We start from the raw sequence: 27191 nt of genomic DNA, 5'->3' as shown, positions 1-27191 counted from the left end.
CACAAGTTTTTCCTTGTAATGCATCCAACTAGATTCCTTTTCCTTTAACAGTTTTTATGTTGTTAATTTGTTCCTTCACAGGAGTTTTCAGGGGGTTTCTGAATTGCATGGCATCTGTTAGAGGAAAAAAATAGAGAAACCTGTGCTGCCATTGTCTTTGATTAAATTCAGGTCTGTATCCAAATTACTGCTATTTTCGGCTTTTAAGGGTCTGCTTAACTTTGCCTAGACCCAAATCTAGCTGTGAATTGTATTTAAGTTCAAAGTTTCTTTTGTCAAAAACTTATTTGTGAACTGTGATTCAGACTGTAGTTTTAAAGTAAATGTGAAGATAAATACTTTTTTTTCAGAGTTAAGAACTTACTGAAAATGAATACTGAATGGATCTGTGGATAGCTGTCTCTCTTTTGATATGGTATGATGCCTACAGCTAAAATAAAACTAGTTACAAAGGGCTCCACCCCTGCAACAATTTTAGGCACAGTTTGGAGCTCATGTGTGTGCTCACACACAGACTACAGAAGCTACAGAAACAATTCCATGGCAGGCATGCCTGTGTGCATGCTCATGGCGCTGGCTCCCCAAAGCAAAAGTGAAAACTTTTGAGAAGAAACTGAGAGGCTGAAGGGGTTAAATGAAACACAACTCTGCTTTTCCTGTGCAGTAAGGATTAGTAACCAAACAGAAGCAGGGGAGAAGAGCACTGAAGTGCCACTGTTTCAACAAGAACGATTGGAAAGGGAGTTCTGGTGCTTGAGTGCAGAGTGTCTCCAACTTTTGTGCTCACCTGTCACAGACACATGCAGAAGGTAGGAGCTGACTTTGTGTTCTGGGCTGCCTTCTGATCCCTCTACCTGGATATCTATTCTCTATTAGTCATTTCAGTGCTGTTCGTGTCCTTTAAACTATTTTTCATTTCCCATAATTTTTCCTTTCAGTTAAAAGAGTACAGGGTAGAGGAGAGACCAGAGTCCTTATGACTGCAGAATTTTATTTCTCAGAAGGGAGGGAAGAAGATGCTCCGTGAGTTTTGTGAACGCGCGTACCTTTGGCACGCAGTTAATCCCGGTGGGACTTCAGCGCTGTTCCTGACGTTGCGGCTGGGGGGAGCAGGAGGTGCCCGGGCGGTGCCGGTGTGGCAGGATGCGGCAGCGTGCGGGGATGCGAGCCCGCCGGGGTCACACACACGCTCCCTTGGCACGGGCTGCGAGGCAAAGGCAGCGGGGCTATTGAGGGCAGAAACGGAGCTCTGGCACGCAGGATCAAAGCCTGCCTGGGTGCTACGGCCCCTGTAGCCCCCGGCTGTCAGCCCTGCAGAGCTCCGCTCCTGCTCGGGGGCCAGCAGGTGCTGAGGGCAGGCTGTGGCCCCGCGTCACCCCGTGCTGCCTCAGCGGCGTGAGGGGAGCCGGGAGGGAGGCCCGGCCAGACCGCGCCGCCGGAGACACCAGACCTTCTGTGAAAGGGGACCGGGTCTCATCCCTGAGGGAGTCTGAGGTGTGAGGCAGGCCAAGGTGGCAGCTCCAGGGATGCAGGGACCTGTCCTGGCACGGAGGTAATGGTCTGGAAGCGACGTGGGAGGGCAGTAGGTTTGCCTGGTGCGCTGGGTGCTCCTGGTGCGTGGGTGGTCAGGTGGAAGTAGAGGAGCGGGTGATTTGAAACTGAATTTCAAACTTTGATGAAGGAAATATTAGCTTTGAATGGAGTCTCTAGGACTAGGAATAGCTAGTTTTAGTACAGGAGCTTAGGGAGATGGTGTTCTTCTTTAGGTCTCCCTGTAGAGACCTTAAAATGAGTTTGTAAACGCCTTTGTTTGTTACTTTCGAAAGTGTCTACGCAAACACACGTTTACACTTTCTACATTGTACTTATGAGGCCTTTCAACCGTTCCATTGTAAACTGGCCTGCAGCTTACATTTTTTATCCTGGCTTCCCAGAGATGTACCACACACTTTAATGCCAGAGCATTCCCAGTCTCTGCAGCCATGAAAAGCCATTCTTTCCCAGGTGCAGTGGGAGGATGGGCCAATGTGCTACAAGCCATGTGTGTATTGGGTAGCCTCACTCTGGGCTTGCAGGACAGATGCTCTACCCTTACAGGGAGCAAAGGGAGGTGTTTGTGATGGGGAACAAGGGTGGATGAAGTCCCCAGGTGTCTTTGATATGGCACTAACTTAAACTAATATTTGCTCATGTCAGTGAATTAATTGGTTGGTAAAATGAAAAAAAAAACTTAAAAAAATTTTAAAAATAATTTTAAAATTAATTTAAATTAATTAAATTTAATTAATTTTAATTAATTTTTTTTAAATTAAAGCTTCTGTCTCTGGAAGCTTTGTGCTTTTTTTCTGTCCAGTGTGAGATAACTGAGACTTGTATTTTGGGTCTATTTTTAGGTTCTTATACAGTGTGAAGTGTCCTGACACCTTAGAAGTGTTTGGTTTTGAAATATTTTTCTCCATGAGTTTAAGCACTTGATGGCAGCCCAGAAATGCTGGGCTTGGGACAATTTATTTGTAGTATTTGCCTATTCCAAATCTGGTTGCTAGTGAACAATCCATTCTGAATGTAGTATTTGATAGAACATATGTGATGAGTGATTTGAGGTGATTTTCAAGCAAGGATGTAGAGCTTTTTTTGCTGGTCTCTGTATGTATTTATGTTTAAAAGAATATTAAGCAAAACCCAAAATTGTCTCAATTTTAAGGGAAAGTAGCCATCACTGTATAAAGAACTTAGGGAATGGATGATCTCAAATGTTGCTCTGTTCAGTAAGTGCAGCAACTTCTGATGCAGATCACTCCCCTTTGGCTTTGGGATGGGCTCTCTCAGATCCAGCTTCTTACCAGCTTGGTAAAGAAGAGTGCAGGTAGATCTCACCTAATCTAGCTGCTTCAGGGATTAATTGCTTCTGAAATTAGGCACCAAAATTCTTTTGGAGTCTAGGTGAATGGCCATGTCCAGACTTGCTAAAAGGGTTGAGAAAACTGGAAAGCAGCTATGTTGTTGCAACTGGTTTTCTTGGTAGCACCTTTTGAGTCAAAGGTGCAAAGTTTATTCTTTTTGTTCTGTTGAATAGGAAACCCAAAAAGGAAAAAAAAAAAAAAAAGAAACTACCCCAACCTTGATTGTGAACTCTTTCTTCTGAATAGAGAGTAAATAAGGCAAAATACTGTTCTGTGCCTCAGGACATGTAGAGCTTAGGCTACCAGAAGGCTTTCTGTTTGTTCAGTGGGGACCTTAAACGTTAATAAGAGGTTCACCATTTTGTTCATTTGTGTATGTACCTAGTGATTTATAATTCGCAGCAAACAAACGGGTTTTTTTTGTAAGAGGATAGTGCTCTGTTTTGTAGGATAACAGCACCTAGAAAACACATGATGCAATTACAGCAGTCCTCACAATTAGCATTACAGGCTCATCATCAGCTGAACGAAGGGGAAGCGTTTTCCCAGTGGCATATTGATGTTCAGTGAGCACCAGAGGAAATAGGTTGCTTTGCTCTTAGGTCTGTGGGAAAGATGATGCAGAAGTGCTGTGAGCCCTGCAGTGTACCTGGCACAGCTGCTGAGCCCAGACAGTGACAGATGATTGCTTGGATTCAGAACAGTCATTTGCAGTTATGCCCACTGTATGATGGACTTGTCAAAGGGACTTATTTCTCTCAGAATGATGCTCTGCTGGATACAGCTTCACAGGCTCATTTTTCAGCACTCCTGGATCTGAACTGTGATTTGTTGTGGTCCAGTCTTGTCTTGGACAAGGAATAATAAGGGTTGCTAGGTATTTGGGAAGGGACTTTTATATTAAAAGACTTGAGTTGGTGTCTACTCATATGCATAGCCTATGATCAAATAATTTGTTTATGCTTTCTCACACAGTAACAAGCTCACCTTCCTGACATGCAGATGTGGTGTATAGAAAACAAGTGCCATCCACAGATTGTTTATTTCTCTGCCTTGCCCTTAAAGCAGTAATTGGAGGCTCTGGATTGGGCATCTGTGGGAGAAACCAGCTTCAGAGCAGAGAACCAATTTATTTTTAGATCACACTGTTGTCATTTCGCTGTGATCACACCGTCGAGCATGTGCTTCCTTTGAGAGCTCTCCAGGCACTGCAGTGTGATCACACCCTCCTAAGATCATTTTTTATGAAGTTAATTTTTAGTGACAGATGAAAGATGCTAGGGCCAGTATTCTCAGAGATAGCAGCCCCAATTCCACTAGCACATATTCTCCCTCCTAAATTTGTCAATCTAAAGTTCTGGTTTAGGTTGTGATTTTGTTCCATTTTTGTTTCTTTTAGTTCACCTCATGTTACTCATCTTTCTCTTGCACAGTAATGTAAGCAAGCCCACAGATTTCTCTGGGGGAATTTCTGCCTCATACCTCTGAAGGTGTGTCTGCATCACAGTCTGTAGGAGCAATTCCTTAGGGAAGAGATGTACCTGTACAAGTGTGGTGTGTTTGGCATGTTTACATATACATATATACAACTGAGTTAGCTTTAAATGAAAAATACTATCTTGGCTTCCAGAAACAATGTAGAGGCATCAGCAATCAAAACCCACATGAGGTTCAGGGTAAATAGTCTTGTGTTTCCCTGTCTATTATTAGTCCTCCAGCAAATTTATTTAAAGGTTTTACAGGTGTTCCCTCTGCATATATACTACAAGCATACTGTTGAATGTAGTGCTAACATCCTCTCAGTGAACAGAGATGTGAATCTTGCAAAGAGAGGCAGAGAAAAATTTACATGGTTTTAAAATCTCCTCTTGAAATAACACTCTATTTTTATTTTTAACCCATTGCACAGCACAGAAATTACTGTTTATATTTAGGATGGAATAAATTTAAATAAATTTGAAGCAATCTTTTAGCATGAAAATCCTTTATTTTCCTAAAGAATTCTCAACATTTTGAATTGTAAGAGATTAGTGTCAGCTGGGTAACATGCTCAGGTGGGGGTTGGGAAGTGAAGTCCCTCCCACTGTAAATGAAGAGCAGGTTTGAGACCATCTGTGGAAACTGAATAGGCACAGGTCTGTGGGGCCTGATGAGATGCATGCCAGGGTCCTGAGGGAACTGACTGATCTGGTTGTCAAGCCACTCTCCATGATATTTGAAAAGTCATGGCAGTCAGGCAAACTCCCCAGTGACTGGACAAAGGGAAACATTTTTCGTATTTTTAAAAAGAGGATAAGGGAAGGCCCAGGGACCTAAACACTAGTGAGCCTCCCCTCTGTGCCTGGTGCCCAGAGGGGAGGTTGTGGAGCAGATCCTCCTGGACACAGTGTGGAAACATGCAAGACAAGGAGGTAATGCAAGATAGGCCAGCATGGCTTCGCTAAAGAGCAAATTCTGCCTGCCCACCCTGGTGCCCTTCTGTGGTGGAGTGACTGCAGTGGTTGACTAGGGAGGACTGATGTAAGCCACCTAGAATTCTGTAAGGCTTTTGATGTGGTCCCATATGAAGAACTTGGCAATTTTCCTGGATTAAAAGCTGGACATGAACTGCCAGGATGTTCTCACAACCCAGAAAACCAACCACATCCTGGGCTGCATCCAGAGCAGCATGGCCAGCAGGGGAAGGGAGGGGATTCTCCCCTTCTGCTCTTGTGAGAACCCACCTGGAATAATGTGTCCAGGTCTGGGCACCATAAGAAAGACATGGAGCTGCTGGAGTGGGTCCATAGGAGGCCACAAGATGCTTAGAGGGCTGGAGCGCCTCTTCTGTGAAGAAAGGCTGAGAGAGCTGGTGTTGTTCAGCCTGGAGAAGAGAAGGTTCCAGAGAGACCTTATTGCTGCCTTCTGGTATTGAAAGAGGACTTAAAGATGGTGAGTCACTTTTCACGTCGGCGGGTAGTGATAGCACAAGGGGTAATGGTTCTAAACGAAAAGTGGGCAGATTTAGACTAGATATTAGGAGGAAAATCTTTATTCATAAAGTAGTAAGGCATGAAACAGGTTGGCCAGGAAAACTGGGAATGTCCCATCCTTGGAAGTGTTCAAGACCAGGTCAGATTGGGCTTTGAACAACCTGCTCTAGTGGAGGTGTCCCTGTCAGGGGGGTTGAACTAAATGATCTTTAAGGTTCCTTCCAACCCAATCCATTCTATTATTTATAAACAGCACCAGTGCTCAGTGTCAGATGATATTTCAGGTCAGGCTAAATAACTCATAGAAATGAAGCTTAAGCTGTGACAGGACAGTAGTAAAAGACTGTTAGCAATACCTCTTCAATTATGCTAGTGTTTGGAGTATTATATCCTTGTCATGTATTTTCCATAGGCAGTGCGTGGCTTCTTTTAGCAGTGTCTAAATCAGTCTGTGTGCTTGTCATTATCCCTACATGCTCCCAGATTTAATTAACAGCTAAGCACAGTAAGACTACCAAAATAGAAGTCAGAATCCTATCTTTACTCCATATAATAGATCTCTTGCTGCAAACCTAATAGTGGGAGGCTAGTTGCATAAAATTGAATCTGAGCTGATATTAATAGGTAGACAGAAAATTGCCCTCATGAAATACTGTATTAGCTCCTGCAAAGGGCTGGCATAGTGATTACATTTGCTTGGAAGATGGTGCTTTACTGACCCAAGCCTGAGATACATCACTGTGGATTTTGAAGAGCCAGAAGGAGGCAGGTCTGCATCTTCCCCACCTACTGATAGGGTATGGTGTGAGGCCTTACTAGAATCTCTGTGTGTCGATCTTGCTCTTGAGCCTAATGATTTTTCAGCTACTGGTTTGTGTGATTTCAGTATTCAGACGTTGCTGCGGCTTCCCCAGGTGTTGCTGACCTTTCTTTTGCTGTACAAGTCCTCTGTAAAAAAATATTGTCAGTCTTTGTCAGCCACATGAAGTGATGGCCTGGTGCAGATTCATGTTAGGAATCAGCCTGAAGGCTGAGTTGAAAGCCATTGATAGAGCAGGCTCAAGGATGCTTCTGTGTTACCACTACTCAGTTCTCCAGCCAGCTGGTGCTCTGCTGCTGTGCTTGTTAGTAAGTTTTTAAAACTTTTTTTAATTTAACAAGGTGAATTTTAAAGATATTTTAGCTGAAAGTTTGTCTTCCATAATATGCATAACATGGCTGAAAGTATATCCCTGTGGGATTACTTTCTTGATGAGGATTCTTCAACTTCTAATATGTATTTAGAATGAATTATTAAATCTGGACACCAATGGTAAAGACACCACCATAAAACTTATGCTTGGACAACTTGTGTTTTCTTTGTTTTCTCTCCTTTCCCATTAAGCCCTTTCAGACAGACCTGTGTTTGCATTCATTTATAAACATTTATCCTTTGCTTTGTATACAAGCAGCTCTTCATGGATGTGGTTCATGGCATGGTCAAGACAAAGGAAGTCCATCATCCTTCTGTTTTAACGGGCACATAGACATTATTTGGCTTATCTGCCCTAACCCAAAGGACATAAAACACATGATTTTCTTTGAAAATTTGTCCAAAAAAGGGATGATTTACTGTGTTGGGGAAGAAAAGAGGTATATTAAGAAGTATCTTGAATGTGATACCATCTGCCTAAAGTGATTTGTCTCCTGGTTCCTCTAGGTTGTGTGATGTGGTCCTTGTGCTCTCCTCACTCAGCTCACATCCTAAGCAAAGGGACTTTTTTCCCTATCCTTGATCTCTGTTCCATGGAGCCCCTTTGTCTCCCCACCTTCATCTTAGCTTCTTTTTCTGTGTGTATATTTTTCCTTTTTAATTCTTCCAGCAAAAACTTAAAAGGTGCTTCTCAGTTGTCAAGGCAAACAAAAGCAAGCTGGAACAAAGATATGCTGGATGCTTTTTAGAGCAAAGCAAAAATCATAATGTCTTTAGAAAATGTAGTGAATCTAAAAGCTCAAAGACTGCTCTCAGTCAATGACTCAAAAATTTCTGTCAGTGAATAACAGGATGATGATATGTTGCCCATTCTGGCTTCCCACCTCCTTCAACCAAATTTCTAAAAATAAAACATCAAAGTGAGATCTGATGTGTTAAAGGGGAGTGAGTGCAGGAAAGGGAAGGAATTTCTGAAAACCTGTGAGTAGTGGGATCCCTGTGCCGACATCTGTTTTTGTGCTGCATGTGCTAAGCTTTACAATAAGCCATTTCTGTTGATATTGGAGCAGGTAAATATTTATTGCCAGGGTGGCCAACCTGTATCTCAGAAGCTGTGCATGCAAAGGCAGCGTCTGTGTCAGGTTACTTCAAACTGAGTAATTCAAATTCCCAAAAGGGAGATGAAATTACTTGTAAGCACCTGCCAAAGTCAGTAATGCTGGGTGACTTTGCCACTTACCTGCATGTCCAGCTAAATCTCATCTAGATTACACAAGGAGGAACCCTGAAGGGGTCTTTTTGCCTTCTGCCTATGAACCACTCCTAGAACAATCCCTGACTCACACATATGATCATGCATGTGATATGTGTTTTTGGCCAAAGATGATTTAGAAATGTGGTTCACAGGCCAAAGAAGGTTGATCTGTCTTGTGTGCTAAACAGAGAATAACACTGGCTGTCCAATTATTTTCAAAAAGAATAGAGAAAACCTGATACATGTGTGAGCAATGGAGCTCATGAAACTTGTTTTATTCTGACTTTGTGATCTGATTCTGTAGTGCCTAAACAGCTTAAGTTCTTGCTTACACAAGGCTAAGTTATTCATAACATTACTTTTAAGTTTGGATTTCCTTCCTGTTGAAAAAGTCATCATCTAAATAGATTAAAAGTTCAACACTTCTCTTCATCCTGGTCCAGTATCTTTTCCTTCAAAATGTAATTTTATTGCTTTTGAGACCCTGAAATTAGACAACTGATTCAAAGTTATTTTTCATATATACACATATTTTTTCATCTATATACAGGCAATGTATATATGTTTCCCCAAGAACATGGATGTTAAGAGCTGGTTTGAAAAAGTGGCCAAGTTTAAGTAAGCAATTTTATTTGTGCATTGGAAGGCAGGATTTACACACATAAAGTAAATATAGGAGTCATTAAAACTGTCCTTGATTCTAAAACATACTCCTGGTCTTCATGAAGATTTGACTGATCTTGCTAAGCCTGCCCGGCCCTAGATAAGAGTTTCAAACTAAATAAAATATTTTTACAGCAGCTCACTGCTGGCTCCACTATAGAGAATTCTCCAAGTCTGCCCATCTGTCTTTTCTAGAACTTCTGTTTGTAAAGGCAGAAGCTTCTTTCCTAAGTGGGTTCAGTGTTAAGCCCTGAAACAAGGGTGCTTATCCCAGTTTCCAGTGTTCTTGTGTTCTGTTCAGTTAGGAAATTCCAGTTATCTCCTCTGTGGTTCTCTCACCCTCCTGTTTTGGAATAGAAGGTTCCTGAGCTGTTACATTTAGATCCCAGTTTGAATTTCTCCCAGTGTTTGGAGAAGCTTGGGTCAGCATCTCCTCAAGAAAACAGTCTAGAGCTCAACTCTGAAGCTGATTCTTTCTGACCAAGCTCACAGATGGCTGGAACCACTCCCCACTTCAAGCCTTTTATTCATCTCACCTGAGCACTTATGCCAGATGTGACTGCCTAGACAATTTGAATCTCTTCTGTTGTATGGGCAGAGGTTTCAGCTGGGCACACCTCTATTTCTGGTCAAAGATTCTGCTTGTTCCTTTCTTGTTGTGAACTCATAAACCCTCTCCCTGAGATAACTTCATATTTTAGCACTATGGCAGGAATTCCTCCTTGTGAGCTTTCCAGCAGCTGTTCCATAGCTTGAGCATAAAGTCACCATTTCCCCTCAGGCTCTGCTGCTGTTTCTGGGTGGAGGAGGGGTGGAGAGGCTGTTCTAGCACACAGTGGGAAAAGGGAGCTGGGGAGGGTTGAAGAAAACTGGAAAGGGCAGGAGGCTCAGGGAGCAGCAGCTGCTGTTGTTACAAGTGAAAGAACTGCAAAACACTGTCCTTTTCATTCCTTCCCCCGCATACTCAGCCTGCAGTGAGAAGAATGGCGAGCAAGCAGAATAAACATAGGCTGCTGTACCCCAGGTCCTACAAGGACTTAAGCAGAATAAACATAGGCTGCTGTACCCCAGGTCCTACAAGGACTTAAGCAGAATAAACATAGGCTGCTGTACCCCAGGTCCTACAAGGACTTAAGCAGAATAAACATAGGCTGCTGTACCCCAGGTCCTACAAGGACTTAAAGGGCCTTGAAATCCAGAAACAGAACTTGACCTTTCTTTAAGGTTTCAGACAGATTCTTCAATCCCATCTATTGTGGTTGAAACTAAGGTGAAAGGAATCAATGCTGAATCCTTCATCTGAGGAAGCTTTTAAAATAACAAGTTTGTTGATACTCAGTAATCAAATACAGGATCTTTTTTTCCAGTGGGGAATTTCACAGGATACAGATGGTCCTGTTCTTCCTTCTGCCAATCCTTCCGGGAATCTCTTGACCAGTTTAATAGGTCTGGATGGTCTAAATATTTTAATGCTAAATTTGGGACATATGATAGAAATTTCCATGCAAGTGCAATGGCACAAAAGTACAAACAAGCATCAGAGCTGTAACCTCTTGCTGCTTTGGTGCACAGGGTTGCCCCATACATTGAGTTCTGACTCTACTTGTCTCCTCAGAGAATCTTTTTCTGCTGCCTGGCTGAAAACATCCAAAATTCTAACTACCTGGAGAATGGGAGCACTGCTAGCCCTGGTAACCTGCTCCTCTAGCCTCTTATCCAGGAGCCTCATGTGGTTTGGTCCCAGCTCCCTGTCTGCCTCTTGGCTCAGATGGTAGAAAGAGCTGAGCAGACAGTTCATTAGCAGCAGAACAAGGATTTGATTTTCAAGGCCATATCTGTGGACCTGAGAGGTGGCTGGAAATGGAATATGTGAGAGAGGAGTGCTGGGGAAAAGGTGATTTTTTTTTCCCTCCAGGTAGTAGGAATAGGAGCTGATCTCAAATATTTACCTCTGATGGCAACACCATTCAAGGAAGATGCTGCTTTCACAATGCCTTTTCCTAGTGCTGTGGGCATTCAGGAGAACTTTGCTGCTTGTGTACACAGATCTTGTAGCAAAAGGGTGTCTTCTTGCCTGTGTTTCCTCCAAGAAAGGCTAGGATGCTTGGTACAGTTGTTACAGAGATCCAGCCTGATCTGGTCACTGGCCTCTAGAGCACAGAGAGCATTCTTTACATCTTCTGGAAGGTATCCCCATGTTGTGTCTTCCTTTATTTGAATAGCAAAAGTAGTAGCAGCTGTGGGTGATGGAGGATACACAGTCTTCCCTCAGTTTCCTAAGAATTAGTAAACCAAAATTAATGATAGTCTTTTCATATTAAAAAACTCCTATATATTCATTTTCTTATGAATCTTATGACTCAGTGTTTAGGGAGAGAAGTTTATTAGTGTTTGTTTTCCCAATTCCATTTTCTCTGCTTACTATTATTTTGTACACAGACAGGTGCAACTGATTTTTTTTTTTTTTGTAGCTTTTACATCTGAAAGATAAAGTATTTAGGAACAAGCTTTTTATTCTCAGCATGGTGAATGTTGGCAGTGTTAAAATCCATCGTATATACGGACTTGGAGAGTTGTTATGGAATCTGTTCGTTGAGGCCTAAGACTATAAGAAAACTGGTTGCCTATCATAAAGTAACCTGAAATACTCAAATACCAGATCAACTAAATTTCATTTTGGGTATTTCTTGGTTCTGATGTCATATCCTCATGCAACAATGATTTTTTATCAATGTTATCATTGTTAATAGTGATACATATTCTGTATTTTATCTGAATTTAATAGGCCAGGATAAAGGAGCTATATATGAAGTTTTAATATTAATACAGATATTGTTACAAGGACTGATTAACCATTAACCATTTCTTCCTTGATGCTTTTGTGTACTGTGAAAGGAAAATTTCTCCTTTTACCTTTCCTTTTTCCAAGTTAGAAAGAAGCCCAAACTAGATAAAACTGTGGTAGGAGCATCTACTCTCTCTTTTTTTTTTTCCCCTGGGCTTAACTGGTCTCAAGGTCATGAGAAAAGGGTGATGAGAAAGAATCAATCTGTAGAGGCTGAAGTGTCCCTGTCACAGCTGTGAGCTCTGGTGAGTGGTGGTTGGTGTCACTGCAACTCAAAAAAGGAAGGATTAAGTAGCAACAGGGAATGTACCAACAAAGTTTTGTGGTCCCAAGTGTGGGCAACGCCCCAAATTCAGGAACTGTTGTATGCTGCCATACCAGCCTACATGACCTGATCTGCTTTCTAGCTCTGCAGAGGGGATGTAACTGCTCATGGTGGAATCTAGTTATAGCTGTCCATGATGAATTATGGGATTTTAAACAAGCACAACTACACAAGATGATTGGAGGGTACAGAAATGTTAACTGTGGAGTTTTTTACCTTGGGTTGGTTGAAGTCATTGCAATCCTCAAGTATTTTATCAGGTGTATACGTAAAGGGGTGGGAGGGCAGACATGCAACAGCATGCACCTTCCACTGTGCCTGGGGATGGTGTTCTCATAATACCAGAGGAAAGTTCAGGGAATTAAGCACTCTCAGTAATTATATCTTGGCTTTATGTGCAGGGTGTTTTCAATCTTTGCAGATGCCTTCATCTCTTCAGGGAGTTTAGTGGTAAAACTGCTTTTCTCCTCTCCTCTTAGTTTTACTTCCACCTCCATTTTTACTTCATGGTATTGTAGCTTTTCCACCAAACAGCAAAGAAGCAAGCAATCTTGATGAGTAATTTTTCTGTTCCCACAGACAGAGATGAAGAACCTGTTCCTTCTGCTCATGCTAGCAACAACGTCACCTTCTGCATTTTCAGTAAGTAAATGCTCTTCTGAGCACTGTTACAAGAAATGAAAGATACTTCTGTTAAGAACTGTCAACATCTGTAATTCAAGTGCTTTGTAGAAAGTATTTCTGAAAGAGCTAATAGGGTCAAGTCATCAGGCCTATTGTGGCACATCTTATGGAAAGTCTAACATGGCAATTAAATAATCAAATTCTGGTAGTGCCTTTGGTTTTAAGGATGTTATCTGCAAAGCAGTAATTGCTGTCTTCTGCTTCAAAGCTAGAGAGAGTTATCACTTGAAATAAAGAGGATGGATTTTTGGTTATTTCATTATTCTCTTTTCTTTGGTCTTAGAAGTATTAGCCATGTGGTTTAGCTTTGCTGGGAGAGGTTACTTTATGGTAAGCCAATGTGATATTATCAGAAAAATAATGCAGCAATTATGAACTGGGATTCGTGTTCCTTTCTGAGTGAGAAGCATGATCTTTCTGAAGTAAATGCAGCTTGAAAACAGTTTGTCTGACTTGAAGTTAAACTTTATTAGTGAGTTGGTCATCTAAGGTAAAAGATGACCTACAGAGTAGAGTGGAAGTATTAACAAAGACATTACATGGTTGTTAGGTGTAAAGTAAAAGAGAGTGGGGAAAAAAAGAGGCAATTATCACTTGGAGTAAGTGTTTTGCTTTCTAGGCCACCTTTGAAGATAGGGGATGAGACCAGAAATCAAGCCGAGTTTGTTAGTTTCCCTTGCAGATGGAAATTTGCTTAAATGAGTGCCTGCTGTCTCAAAACTAATAAAAAAATTATATTGTATGTTAAAAGAACCAGAAATTGAATTTATTCTATTCAGTTCATCTGTTCACCTGCCTATCTCTAATTTGGAGATATTGGTGATTTTTTTGGGAAGGGATATCACTGAAGTACCCTGAGACTGTGAAGGCTGACATTTCTCTGTAGCATTAGACTCTACCTCCTGCATGCATTCGATAGTTCCTCTTGAAGCCATGCTGAATGAAAGGAGAAATTTTGCTTGGCCACCACTTAAGTTCAGTATGTCAGTTTCCCTGCCATACTGCATCTGTCCAAGTCATACATTTCCTCTGAACACTGTTTCTTCATATGGATCTGCATTTCTAGGTTGAAATGCTGGTTTTTAATTTATTCTGAATAACTCAACATTGTTATTGTTTAAAGTGCTAATCTATTGAATAAACTTTTAGATGCCTTACCCAGCTTTAACAAAGGGCAGAAGGTACACAAGGACATAAAAGTTAAGGTCATACAGAAACAGTAAAAATTACTGTGAGTGCAGAGAAAGAAGAGATTTTACTGTTATTCCTATGGAGGGAAAGGGAGAAAACATGAACAAGAACAATTTTACCAGGTAGAACCAGTTTGTTTTGACCTATAACCTGTCTACAGCTATGTCACATGTGTCTAGAAACATGTGTCTAGAAAAAAACATTAAAAGGTAGGCAGATACAATTTCCCCCAATAAACTTCCAGTTTATGAACCCTTTGGGCTTGAGATATCTCTCTCTCTCTTCCCTGAATTTGGTCAAAGCCTCCTTGAAGCCATAATATCAACATCCTGCTCTTGAGAGCTAAATATCAGCTACAATGTAATGATTTATTAATATTAATTAATAATTAATAAAAAATAGCAATTTGGGACAGGATTTGTGTTTCCCCTGTGTCACTTAAGTTGCCTACATTAAATCTCCACTGTCATTTTAGTGATAAATCGCTAATGCTATAATGTTTTCCCGTGGTTCTTTGCAGTAAGTCTCTGGTTTTCTGTTGTCCTTTATTACCCTATATTACCCTTATAATCTGCTTTCATTACTTCTGTGGTTTTGGCATTGCTCATAAATGTGCTGAGGCATTCTGGTTCCTTATGGAATTCTGCTGCTAATGTCAGTTCTTGCAGTGGGTGGAGATTTTATTCCTGCTTTTTTCTTTGGACCACCTGCTCATCATCCATTGAAGAATTGTCCTTCTGACTGCTTAACTTCCTTCAGAGGTTTAGGTGAAGGATTTTTTGGAAGTGTTGTGCTAAATCTGACTGTATCTGGCAGGTTACCTTTGTTGACATGTTTGTGAATTGAAGAACTGCAATATTCTTAGAAGAATTTGCTTTTAAAAGTCCTATTGACTTTTTCCCAAACATCCTGTATTTATGCAGGTGCCTGCTAGCTCTGTTCTTTGTTATAACTTCTATTAATTTATCAGCTGACATCAGTTTTATGCTCTGTGAATGTACAGTTTCATGGGTTCCCCTGGGATCATTTTGTAAACTGGTGTCAGATTTTCCACTTTCCAATAATCACATATTGAAGTGGATTTAGCTGAGAGGGTTGTTTGCTAGTATGTAACAGTTTATCCATTTCAACCTTGAGTTCCTGTTAGGCCCCTTGGATAAACAACTTCTAGTGACTTCATACTGTGTGATTTGTCCACTTTTCCAAATAAGTTTGGGGTCATAAAGTTTACTCACAATCATCTTCTTTGTAGAGTTTTCTGAATGTGCTCCATTTCCTCCACAAGGATTCCAAGAATTAATTTGACTTCTCTGCAATGGCTGTGTCTTTTAAATTCCCTTCTCATCTCCAGGCCACCCGGAATTTCTGGAAGCCTTTCCATTTCTGAAAAGCAACTGGTACCTGCTCTGCCCACTGCCCCATGGGGCAGCACGTCCCTGGCTGTGCAGCGCACCAGGCATGCACCATGTTCTCCCCAGATGACAGAAAATCAGTGGGTGTGGAAGGAGCTAGCTGTAGGGTGGGACAGCCCAAAGAGAGGTAGCACAGTGAGGAGTGTTGAAGAGTTGAATAGGGAACATGGAAAAGAGCTGGGAACCACAAGGGAGAGGGCTCAGTGATGTAGGGAGAATCTGAAGTGTTTTGAGAAAATGAAGGTGTCGGGGAACTGCTGGATTTTACTGTATTTGTTAGAGGACATATGCTAACGAGCCATGGCTAGGATGAGAGTGGAATGAAAGGATTTGTACACAGTGAGTGTAAACCACAAGCCATTAAAGCTAACAAAGCCTGGGTTTTTTTCCTCATCTTCGTAGAGCAGCTTGTCTTAATAAGATACTTCTTCTGCATCACTTTGTATTTTGCTTCCTGCTGTCACCATCTTGTTCACTTTCAGTCTTGTTTTTCTAGTTTTACTCAAATACAATTCTTTGATTGCTTATTCATTATTCATAGGAATGGTACTTGGCATTATTCACCTTCAAAGCTCTTCACAAGCCTGCTGTGTCTGAGCAAAGATCAATGGTTAAGACAGAATTATAAAAAAAATGCTTTGCTGATGTGGTTTGGATTAATTAGCTCATTTTTGGTAACATTTTTGGCTAATATCCTAGCTGGTTGCAGATGTAGCCATCTTGAAAATGCATATTGGCATAGCAGCAGATGTCTAAATTATAAACATGTAACATATACTGAATGTTTTCAGCTCCCTTTCAATTAAAATTGAGGGTTGGATACTACATGTCATGCAGAGCTTAGCTATGTGAAAATATATTATTGGTGGTCATCATTGTAGTATTGGGTAATTCTTCTGGATATAGAAAGAAGAAGGAAATGGTTCATATACCAAAGAGCCCATGGTCTAAGGACACAGTCCATGTGCGTTATTTTGTTAGGGCTCTGAGGGCACTACTAGGCTTTACGGGCCCTGACTGGACTCTCCATACCCAGCCCACTGCCCAGGACACCCTTGTAGGCTCCTGGGACTGCTGGCTCCTACCCCAGTGAGGATCTGCACAACTCTGCTTGGCCAGCCATGGACCCTGATGAGTCAGGCCCACCTGCAGTCCCAACTCCCAGCCTAGTTTCTTGTGGAGGTGCCCAATTCCCAGGGCTGGGGCTGCTCCCTGGCCCGCTATGCTGTCCTGGGAGAGTCTCTCACTACTGGCCCACAGTGAGCAGCCAATCTTTGGGGCACCTTGACACTTTTCTTTCTTTTCCCCTTTCTGTTATAAAATTTTCTCTGATCAATTAACTTCTCCCTAAGGACTTATTATTCAATGTTAATGAAGCCTCATTTTTTCACTGAAGAGTTCTTACTTGCCAAGACTTTGGCAATGAAACAATTACAGAAGTGATAGTGGTGATAGTTTTCTTTTGTAAGGTATTTGGTTTTCACCCTTCTCTCCTACATCATGTTTCCTAAATGATGCTACAGTTCAGGGTGTGTCAAAATAAACATTAACCATATTTCAGAAACTATAAACACCAGAAAGTAGATATTTATCCAATAAAATGATGCAGTTTTATTTCAAAAATACTAAGAAAGGTTAAAGAGAAAGAGTCTGATTTTGACTGTAGTTTTATGCCATGGAAACACTAGATAAGTGTGACACCACATTACTCATTTTATCATTGTGAGCAATATCTGTTTTCAGTGGGTAACAGCTGGACAGGGCTTTGTCGTCAGCCTCTATTTCTCACCACCTTCTCCCTGTCGGTGCTGAGATTTGTGTCTGATTCCAATGGAACCTAGTAAGCAAGTGAAACAGCCCCAGAAATCACAGTAAGGATGTTTCAGTGTCCAAAACAATGCTTCAGTTGCATCTCAACAGGCCAAAGCTGTGCAACCTTCTGGGCATAGTGTGGTTATCAGTAACCACATGCTTTGAGCAGCAACTGTTGGGGTGGTGCAACAGGACATTTTGTTCCTGCTCGTCAGTCTGGAAAAGCAGCACCAAACAAACATCACAAAATAATTCAGGGTGACTATCTCTGAGTCCTGAAAAGTGCCCAAGGAGCAAGCGGTAAGAATTTACCTGGGATGTAGGTTGTTTGGATGTGTGACTGCAGAACTTCACTGCTCACTTGGGATTGTATAGTAAATTGATGTTCTCTTTGATAGCTTGCTGGTATTTGAGTTGCAACAAGGCACTAGGAAATTGTTCCCACTGAATCACTTCTCCACAGTTGGTGATATGAACTTTGTGGATCACTGCATGCCTGCAATGCATTTGTCTGGGAAGCACAGCCCTCTTCCCATGCATAGTTTTCTATCCATCTCATCAAACTGACTGGAAAGTCTTTCAAAGTGCTCCTACATAGTGCAAGCATTTTCTGTTTTTCTGAGTCAAGTCCCATTCATAGCTTCTCTTCCAGTGCATGTGTCATACACAAAAATAAACATTACATGGTACATAATAAGCTATCTAGGACACTTTTCCATAATTCTTTTGTTTGCCTGTGATGCATACTGGAATTGTCTTTGCAGATGAGGTCTGGAGGTCTAATGACTCAGAGGCATAGCTCTTTACTTGCTGATGATATCAGATACTGTTGGCCTGGTAACAGCAGATGCTGCCACTACATCAGCAGTTCGTCTGTCTAGGAACTGATGAAAGCAATGCAGTGTTCATAAAAATGAAATCCCTGGCCTTCTAAACTTGTATACCACAGCTGCCTGTATGTGAATGAGCCCTGAGAATCCACAGTGCCAGGTCATGGGCAATATCAATATTCCCAGAAAGGATGCATTGCTGGTGTCTCAACTGGTGATAAAACTGGACAGAGCAGTTGGGCACTAACTGTCTGCTCTTTGGGGAGTTTTTAGAGGTCAGGAAAGATGGTTGTATGCATTTTCTCACTTCTCTTGAAACATTAAAATATATACTTTATGCAGATAAAGAAACTACATTCTTGTATGAATGTCAGGCTGAAGCAAGAGAAGAACAGAACCGAATGAATTTGTAACAGTAATGAAGATTGTAGATTTTTCATTCTGAAATCCATGAGGGAATGGAATTTAGTTGTCCTGGCTGACATGAGATAAAAGCATTCCAGAGTCTGAAGAGAGCAGAAAGAGGCTTTTGGAGCAGAAACTGGCTGACAGCATCTAAAAATGTCCTGTTATCAGGTTATGTAATAATATATTTATTATTTATTATAAACATGCAGCTTTATCTTTGTCTGCCTACACATGTGCAGTTACTGAAGTAATGAGGACTGTACACAGATTTCCAAATATGGGAGTTGGGCCCCTATTAAAATCTTTCTCTGACACTGTACAGCTTTGGGAGGATTCTTTTGTCTGATGCTCCTTTTGGGGTGTACATAATTGGAGTGATACTGAGAAAAATGATTGTTCCTGAACTCTGTGGATGCATAAGCCTTACAACAAAGAGTCCCTGCAGATTTTACTCTCTATAGAAGGAATAAATAATGCTAGTTCTGTAGGAGGGATATTGGAATATTTATCAGGGTGGTGTGTGTGTCAAGGAAGGGCTTTCTATCCTAATTGCCTTCCAGTAATCTGACTTTCAAATGCTCTTCCTTTGGATTTTTATCTACACATTTCCTTCTCCCTTATGCTGACTGAAAGGTCCCTTGTTTCCAGGGTGAGCTAATACTGCACCTAAATCAGTCAGTTGATACAGAGGAATAAGACTGCCAAGAAAAAATGGTAGCGTATTTTATTCTTTTGAGGGTGAGGGAGGAGGGATTACAGGGGGAGGAATTAGGTGTCTGAAAGAAAAACTTGGGAAAATAAGATTGCTGAAAAAGCCTTGCTGAAAGCTAAAACACTATTGTTGGGATTATGCCCAGAAAGGCAAATGAGAATGCAGAAGACACACAGTGACTTGAATATCTGGAGTGAAAGAATGGTAGAAGGGTTTGGCACAGGATCAGGGAGATGTTGACTTGGCCAAGAGGAGCTATGTAGAAGTGGCTGTAACCTGGGCAGTGCCACTGAACGAGCAGGATGAAGACAAACAGAGTTGGTCTGAACCAGAGGTATTAGAAAAAATTGTGTGAAGAAAAGTAAGTAGCTGAGCTAGGAAGAAAGTGTTTCTCATTAGAGAAATACAGGTGGTAATTTGGGGTGACTCTACAGCTAGACAGTTGTGGGTAATTCTGTAGTAAATGCATAGATATGATTGGCTAATATTTCTGACTGTTGCTCTGCCAGCAGCAGGAAATTATTTCCTTAAAAAAGGGTGAAGTAAAGAAACAAGACTAACTTGGACATACAGTAAGGCAGAGAGTGTGTGTGAAAAACTATAAAGCCTGTCTAAATGACAAGGGAGGATTAACCCATGCATCTTGCCTGAGTTAGACTCACTGGATGATTTATTAGACTAGCTCCTATTTCTAGCAGAGGTTTGGATGTTTGTGTGTGGAGGTGAATTATGTCACATCACAATAATTTTTTACCTTTTTTTTCTCTGCCTGCCCGCTCTTCACTACAGCAAATGTCTCAGTGCCCAAATGACCCGCACTACCTTCTCAGTGGTACAATTGTATACATAAACTGCCCTTCAGTTTGCAGCTGCCCTGCAAACCCTGTTTTTACAGTGTCATTCACCAGGTAACCCTGCACTTACCTTCTTTGTTCAAGCAGAATTAATCCTACTGCATCTTGCAAATATTACTTTTTTCCTTAAGATATTGCCATTCTTCCCACTAACCACACATGTCCTGCTGTATGTGAATCCCATCAGCTTGCAGAAGGCCTTTTTTTTTTTGAAAATATGATATTTCATGCATGTCCAAGACAATGTATTTTGGTTGGTTCCATCACACTTGTAAATTTCTGTCTATATTATCATAGTTATTTCTTTTAATGTCAGTAATCAAACTTTCTAAATACAAAATTAATAAGGGTTTTGCTAATGATGGCCCAGACCTTGACACTGTCATTGGACACATTTGGGTAAGGGGAATGAAGCTCCATATATGGAACTCTGTTGCAGTAAAAAGTGTGTTCTGGGGCATTTCTTTCTGCTTCCTTTACTTCTCTTAAGTATTGTACTTAGAGCCAAGGATTTGGGTTTAAGTGGCTGTATTGATCTGGTGTGGAGTGACAGTGCTCAGAGTCCCTGAAGTAATTATTTGCCTTTGCTGCCTTGCTGAGAGGAAGATGTTATCTTCTTTTAGATCGTTATTCAAAAGTGCTGAAATTCTATGAATAGAAAAACAGTAGCTGTTAAGAGAGATTATGAGGCTGGATGTGCTATGTGGCTTCAGCAAGCTAATACTCCTGGATACTAGAGACCTGATCTTTCTGATGTACTACTGTGTGCCACTTTTCATGTTAGGAATACAGCACAGCAAGATAGCATTTTTAGGATCTCTGCTTCATTTTCTTTTTTTTTTTTCCCTGTGTTGCCATGTCTTTTTGCTATGTCTGTGGGTTTTTTATTCCCAGGGCAGCCGGATGAAAAGGCAGGTTGATGTCTGGGGGAGCTGGGGTGAATGGAACAAGTGCAGTCGGAGCTGTGGCGGTGGAGTCAGCTTTCGGCAGCGGCGCTGCTATTCCCAAAGGTGAGGGCTAACCCTTTTTTTTTTTTCTTTCTTTTCTTTAAATGTGTTGTACTGTTTCTGAGCTTGTGCAGTTATGTTCCAATATACATCCAGAAAAAAACACTTAGTGTTTGATCCCAGGGGAATGAGTCCACTTTGAGATGAACCTCAGTTTCAGTCTTGTCACTGCTGTTTTGTGTAGTCCCCTCTTCAACATGTGCTTGCTTTGGCTCCTTTGATAGATCACAGCAGTTTCTGTGAGATCTGAGGCTGTGCAATCAGGAGATTGGCATGGTAGCAGCTGCTCAATCAGGTCTAGTGTGGTAAGCCCTGAGGGAGATGGAGAACAGGCCAGAGCAGTTGGTTTCTCTCCTGAGAGCTGGTGACAGCACTGAGGTTTCCTCAGGTTTATGATTCCCAGGACAGTAAATTGCCCCAGAAGAAATGGAAGAGTGAATTTGGCTCAAGCAGTGTTAGCACTGTGCCACCTCATTTGCAGCTGGATCAGCTGCATCCTAATGAGGATGATGACTGGTACTGCACCTTTTGGGAATGATGGACTGTAGAGATCTTGTTGTGGATGAAAACAAAGCAAAGGAGGGAAAAAAAGCCAGACTCTCAATAATATCCTGAGAAAAACATGCCTCTCTCTGTTTAGAGAAATGAGAGGAGGTTTTGTAATAGAAGAAAGACAGAGTTATGAAGCTGCTGCTTCCCACAGAGAATAAAGAAAGGTCTCTTTTGAAGGCTGCCCATTATGGTTTATACCTGCCAGAATCCCTGAAGGCCTGTCTCTCCATTTTAGGAACACTGAAGTGTTAGGCATTGATTGGTGTTTTAGGTCAATTTCCTCCATAATTTTTACTCTCCATAATTCTCAGCTAGGGTCATTTGACTGGACTAAGGGTATTGCACACTTTCCATAGGCATGTTTCGCCCTTCCTAATAAGGGACCTATTGGGCACAAAAAAATCAAGATAAATGATGCACAAAGATATTCTGAATTGGCCACTATCCTCGTGCTGCACATAACATGTTTCTCTTTCTTGTATGGACAACGGGACTGTTTGCTGGTGGATGATGGACTAAAATCTCAGCTTCCATTATTTAGTTGAAACGTGACCCTGAAGAGCTGTACTGCAGTTTTTCATGATGCGTGTCTCATTCATGCCAGAACATAAACCATAGCATAAAATGCCACTAGAAAATGCCAGCTGGCTTTAATGGTGAAGAAGTGCATATTAGTTATTTTGCTGTTTCAGGGAACTCTGTGAGGGTGATATGCTTGGTGTGAAGGTGATTTGTAACGTCTGCTATGAGATGACTTTTGTATGCATGTTCTTCAGAGAGCTCCATGTATTTTTTCTGTCTTCCAGGACAGAAGGTCCTTCCAGTTGTGTTGGACCAACACGAAGCTATCGGTCATGTAATGTTCAGGTATCGTTGCTCTGGTTTTAGTTTTTCTTTCCTGCTGCTCCTTTTCCCCAGACAAACATCATTCTTATTCAGAAATAAGATGTGATTATTAGTTCCTGTTTCTCTGATGTTACTAGGGGATGCAGTTCATTACCAGTATCCATTCAAAAGTATGCTGAAATTATGCCCCAGTTTGAAGGGGCATTTTTATTGTACACTTTATTTTCCTCCTTTTTTATAATACTCCAATACAAACACTTTCTCTTCCAAACAGAACTGCCCGGAAGGTTCCCGGGATTTCCGGGCAGAGCAGTGTGCAGAGTTTGATGGGACAGAATTCCAAGGCAAGAAATATAAGTGGCTTCCATATTATGGAGGTAATGATAAACCTGTGGGGTTACACTTCATCGCTCCCTATCAACAATATGTTTTGAAGTGACTGTAATGATTTTTACTGTAGTATCCTTGCAGGGTACTTCTTTAGTTGGAGTGGGGGGCAGGAGCTGGCATGGAAAAAAATCCTTTTGCCACCAGCAAAGCATTGCTGTCCTGAAGACACTGTATGGGCCAAGAGACAGCATTGCAGCAATATGTACTTGTTTCTTGTAACAGCCATTCCTTCAGAAACATTGCTCAAGGAAATCTGGAACTGGTTGCACCTAAGTTCCAAAGTATTAGAGGGGCAGAAGTTCTGCTGTATTTTCCAATATGGTCAAAAGAAAATTAGCATGGCACAAGAGCAGCAAATGTATGGAATTAATGAGTGCTTCAGAAAATACAACATCTCTTTCATCAGACCATGCTTTCTTGAGGAACCAGCTCAGAAGACAGTTGTGGGAACCAGGGGTCCTTGCTCTGATATGGTATCATTCACAGTTGGTTAACAAATTATGAGGGATTTTAATTATGAGGGATTTTAAGATAGATTTAAAAGGGTTTTTCGTTGCTTGTTAAAATAAGAGTTCTGTATCAGTACTTGTTCTCATTCTAGAAAGCCCTGTACTCCAAGGGAGTATAAGAGCAATCCTACTAAGGAATAACCAAATATCCACTTAGACCAATGTCCTCTGAGGAAATATTTGTGCACAGTGAGATTTTACTAGAATATTTTTCCAGCCTCCAGCGGTTTGTGACCGAGAAAATCATTTAATATCTGCCACTTAGTATCAGTAGACCCCTCTGTTTCTGCTCCTGTGATCTAGAACTAGGCTCCTGATCCAGTATTAAGTTATTATATAATATAAATGTTTCTTTTTTTTCTCCTGCCAGCAACTAATAAGTGTGAGTTAAACTGTATTCCCAAGGGAGAAAACTTCTACTACAGGCACAAGGAAGCAGTGGTGGATGGGACTACCTGTGAACCTGGCAAGCGAGATATCTGTGTAGAGGGAGTTTGTCAGGTTAGTCATCTCAGTACTTCCTTCATTCATCATTGGGTCTGTCAGTCTTTCTGTTGTCTCCCTTTGTTCTACTTGACCTTTCATCATAGCATCAGAAAAGGTGAATCACTCAGTTTCAAGGTGCTGAGGAGCATCTGGATAGCATTTATCTGGCTCTGGCTGTGAAATAGTAGATAACAGCTTTGTTGTTTTCTCTGCCCTATCCTGACTTTCCAGGCTCCCTAGATTCAGGCTTTCTCAATAGATCTGTCCAGCATTTGGCCTTTTTTCCCCCTTCTGTCATCACATTTTATTCCTACTAATGCTCCTGTGCTCTGATAGGCCGTTGGCTGTGATAATATGCTGGAATCTGCCAAGAAGGAGGACAAGTGCCTGCAGTGTGGAGGAGATGGCAGCACCTGCTATGGTGTGAAGGGCACCTTTGATGTGGCCAGCCTCCCCAAAGGTACAGATGATCCTAGGTAGTCTGGGCAAGTGAGAAGGAGAGAGTTAAACCAAAAATCAACTGCTACAAGGGCTAGTTGGGACACCTGCTCCCATGATAGTTACAGGCATACTTGGATGTTCACTTGAAATATCTGTACAGTGTGTGGCCTTAGCATCAGAAAAGATACTCTTTGTCTTATCCTGGGAATCACTTTGTTAATCTGTATCCACACTGGAGTACTTGCCATGATGCTGATGGCTTTCCCCACTGCCTCTCCAGCAGGTGCTATAAATGCACCACAATAACATCACCACACACCGCCTTTGTAAGGCTGTCCAGTGTTTTGATAGCCCCACCAGGACATGTGCAGGGCTAGAAATGGGACTGCATCTTCTGCATTTGGCCAATTTTGAAAAATTCCAAGATGTCATCTGCACTTGTGGTCACATCTCTCTATGGTGAACTCCAGTATGATTCTTTCTGAAATTCCAAAGACTTCAAAATGTAGCAAATGGACTTTTCTGAGGTGTCATTGGAGTTTTTTATGCATGGACTGATCTGTGGATAATGTAGGGTGAGGTTATTCAGCATGCAGTTAAAGGGATGATGGAAATGCTTCATGTCACCATCAAAAACTCACCTAGTTGTTCAGGCACAAATGAAGCCATGAACATCTTTGGCACAGGGGAGTGGCTGTATGGCACCCACAGTCAGATATTGAATAATCCCCTTTTTTTTTCAGGTTACAATCAAATCTTTATTATCCCTGTGGGAGCCACAAGCATCCAAATTAAGGAGGTTAAGCCTAGCAGGAACTTCCTAGGTATGATTGATGTCAGAATCTCTGTATCAGTCCATTTGGATTTCAGCCATTACGCTAAAATCTGGTTTTAAGGTATGGGTTTACCTTGAGGGCTTGATAAGGCAGAGTGAAAAAATGAATATCAGGATATTGAGTATCCTTGAAATGTGAGTGATGCACAAACAACTCTGGGCTCCACATTTAGTTCATTTTTTGTCCTATGGAGATCTTGCTGTTCACACTGAGACTTCCTGCCTGTAACTTACAAGGAATCTAGCTGATCTAGCCAAATTTGGCTGTGAGCTCTGTTTAGTGAATGCAAACCTACCTACTCCTGCCATCTATAAGTTTGGAGTGGGCATCTTTTCTCCATAGATTTCTTTGAAGCATTTGTACAGCCTCAAACTCTGGTCATTCTGCAGAGGGGGAAAAGGAGGGAGAAAAGGTCTTGCCTAGATGTCTGGACAGGGCTGAGGAAATTCTAGTGGAGAAAGCAAATACTCTTCTGCTTTCTGAGTGCTCTATCATTGAGTGCTTAGGACAAATCAGTCTGGTCACATTTTCCTTTGTAGAAAACTGGATTCAGAACATATCTTGCTTTCTGAATAGAGTATCTAATGAACCAGATAGTGGTGTAAAGTCAGTGGAGTGTGAATCCCACATCTTAGTGGTAAGAAGGACAGAGGCTGGCATTGGCTGTGCTCCAGCAACTAACAGTGGGGAATGCAGAGGCAGGGCAGGAATATGCTGGAGGCATTTGGCTGTGCAGCAAAAGTTCTTGATCTGCAGCAAAGCTGGCATGAACTACTGTTTGAATGTGGTTTAGCAGCTTCTGCTAAAAAAGCCATACAGGGAGGACAGCACTGATGGAGGATGGGCGGTCAGTCTCATTTGCTTGTGACACAGTATTGCTTGGAAACAGGAGCAACCTTGTGATCCTTTCTCTGGCATGTGGGTTTGTCCAGCTGTCAAGAATGTGCGAGGGGAGTATTACCTGAACGGGCACTGGACGATTGACTTCAGCCGGGCACTGCAGGTGGCCAGCACGGTGCTGCATTATGACCGCGGCTCCGAGGGTGATGTGGCCCCAGAGCTCCTCCATGCCCGGGGTCCCACCACAGAACCCCTCGTCATTGAGGTGAGAGGCTGTGCCTTCCCCTGCTGACACTCTGCTCTTGCTTTTCACGGTGGGAGTACGCTGGGAAAAACTGGAGACGAGATGAGAACCCCAGGAATCTTATAAGGCTGTGGGCCTTCAAGCTAGACCACAAAAATAGCACTTTTTGCTGTTCTGGTCCTATTGCCCAGAAATAAGCAATGTTGGTTTCCTGCCTATTCCTTTGGACGCTGACTTTAGGGGAGGTAAGAGTCAGCACCAAATGGTGTTGGGGCAGGGACAGGCTCCAGGACACTGCTTGTTATGCTGTGCTGTAGGGTGGGCTGTACTTGCTGTGACAGGAGCAGCTAGATCTTCTAAAGCCAAGAGGGATGAATGCACCCTTCTTTGAAAAATAATGCTCTCCAGAACATGATAGAAGGCAAGGAGAAAATCCAGTGCAGAGAATTAGTGCTTCTTGAATAGGAGGGGTGCAAGTTAGCTGGAACCCTCAGACATGGTAGGGAAATGCTGTGAAGATGAAAAGTGTAATTTCCTTGATTTCCTCCCATTCTTTTGCAGCTCATCAGCCAGGAGCCAAACACTGGGGTACAGTATGAGTATTACCTGCCCCTGCAAGGACAGGCCTCGGGTTATAGCTGGAGCTACAGTTCCTGGAGTGAGTGCAGCTCTGAATGTGGAGGAGGTAAGGGGAGAGGACCTGATCCCTGGTGGCTGGTGGGGGGTTTATATCCACCTGCAGGCAGTGTGACAGTGTGCTGCCTTCTGCAGCAGCTTCCCAACAGTCTCGTTCTGGAAGACAGCACAGGGATCCACAGCGTGTTGCTCAAGTTTTGTCAAGAGAGGGTCATGCATGGAGTCACAACAGGATTAGCCCATGCCAACATGTGGCCTATGCCTTGTTCTTATTTTCCATTCCTTAGCCCTCAGTCTTATTTCTAAGACCTGTTAAGAATCTTCATAGATGGCCTTTGTTTTGATT

At 42.0% G+C, this 27191-nt stretch overlaps 1 protein-coding gene across 3 annotated transcripts in view; it reads left to right on the top strand.

Annotated features, from left to right (window-relative positions):
* Positions 1-495: 495 nt before the first annotated feature.
* Positions 496-27191, top strand: part of PAPLN (papilin, proteoglycan like sulfated glycoprotein) — a 50783-nt gene continuing 24087 nt past the window's right edge. For 2 of the 3 annotated variants that reach the window (XM_077180234.1, XM_077180233.1), the window contains exons 1-10: positions 496-809; positions 12735-12797; positions 20953-21068; positions 22424-22484; positions 22738-22840; positions 23733-23863; positions 24185-24308; positions 25033-25113; positions 26058-26230; positions 26771-26894. In XM_077180234.1, the coding sequence (XP_077036349.1) occupies positions 801-809; positions 12735-12797; positions 20953-21068; positions 22424-22484; positions 22738-22840; positions 23733-23863; positions 24185-24308; positions 25033-25113; positions 26058-26230; positions 26771-26894 (985 nt within the window). In that variant the 5' untranslated portion in view covers positions 496-800. Of the gene's footprint in view, positions 810-1229; positions 1553-12734; positions 12798-20952; positions 21069-22423; positions 22485-22737; positions 22841-23732; positions 23864-24184; positions 24309-25032; positions 25114-26057; positions 26231-26770; positions 26895-27191 lie in introns of those variants that run through there. The other variant, XM_077180235.1, reaches the window with a different exon arrangement.

Source organism: Agelaius phoeniceus, chromosome 6 (genome assembly GCF_051311805.1).
Source record: "Agelaius phoeniceus isolate bAgePho1 chromosome 6, bAgePho1.hap1, whole genome shotgun sequence".
Lineage (NCBI taxonomy): Eukaryota > Metazoa > Chordata > Aves > Passeriformes > Icteridae > Agelaius > Agelaius phoeniceus.
Note: the sequence above shows the minus strand (reverse complement) of the source record. Positions and strands in the feature narration are given on the sequence as shown.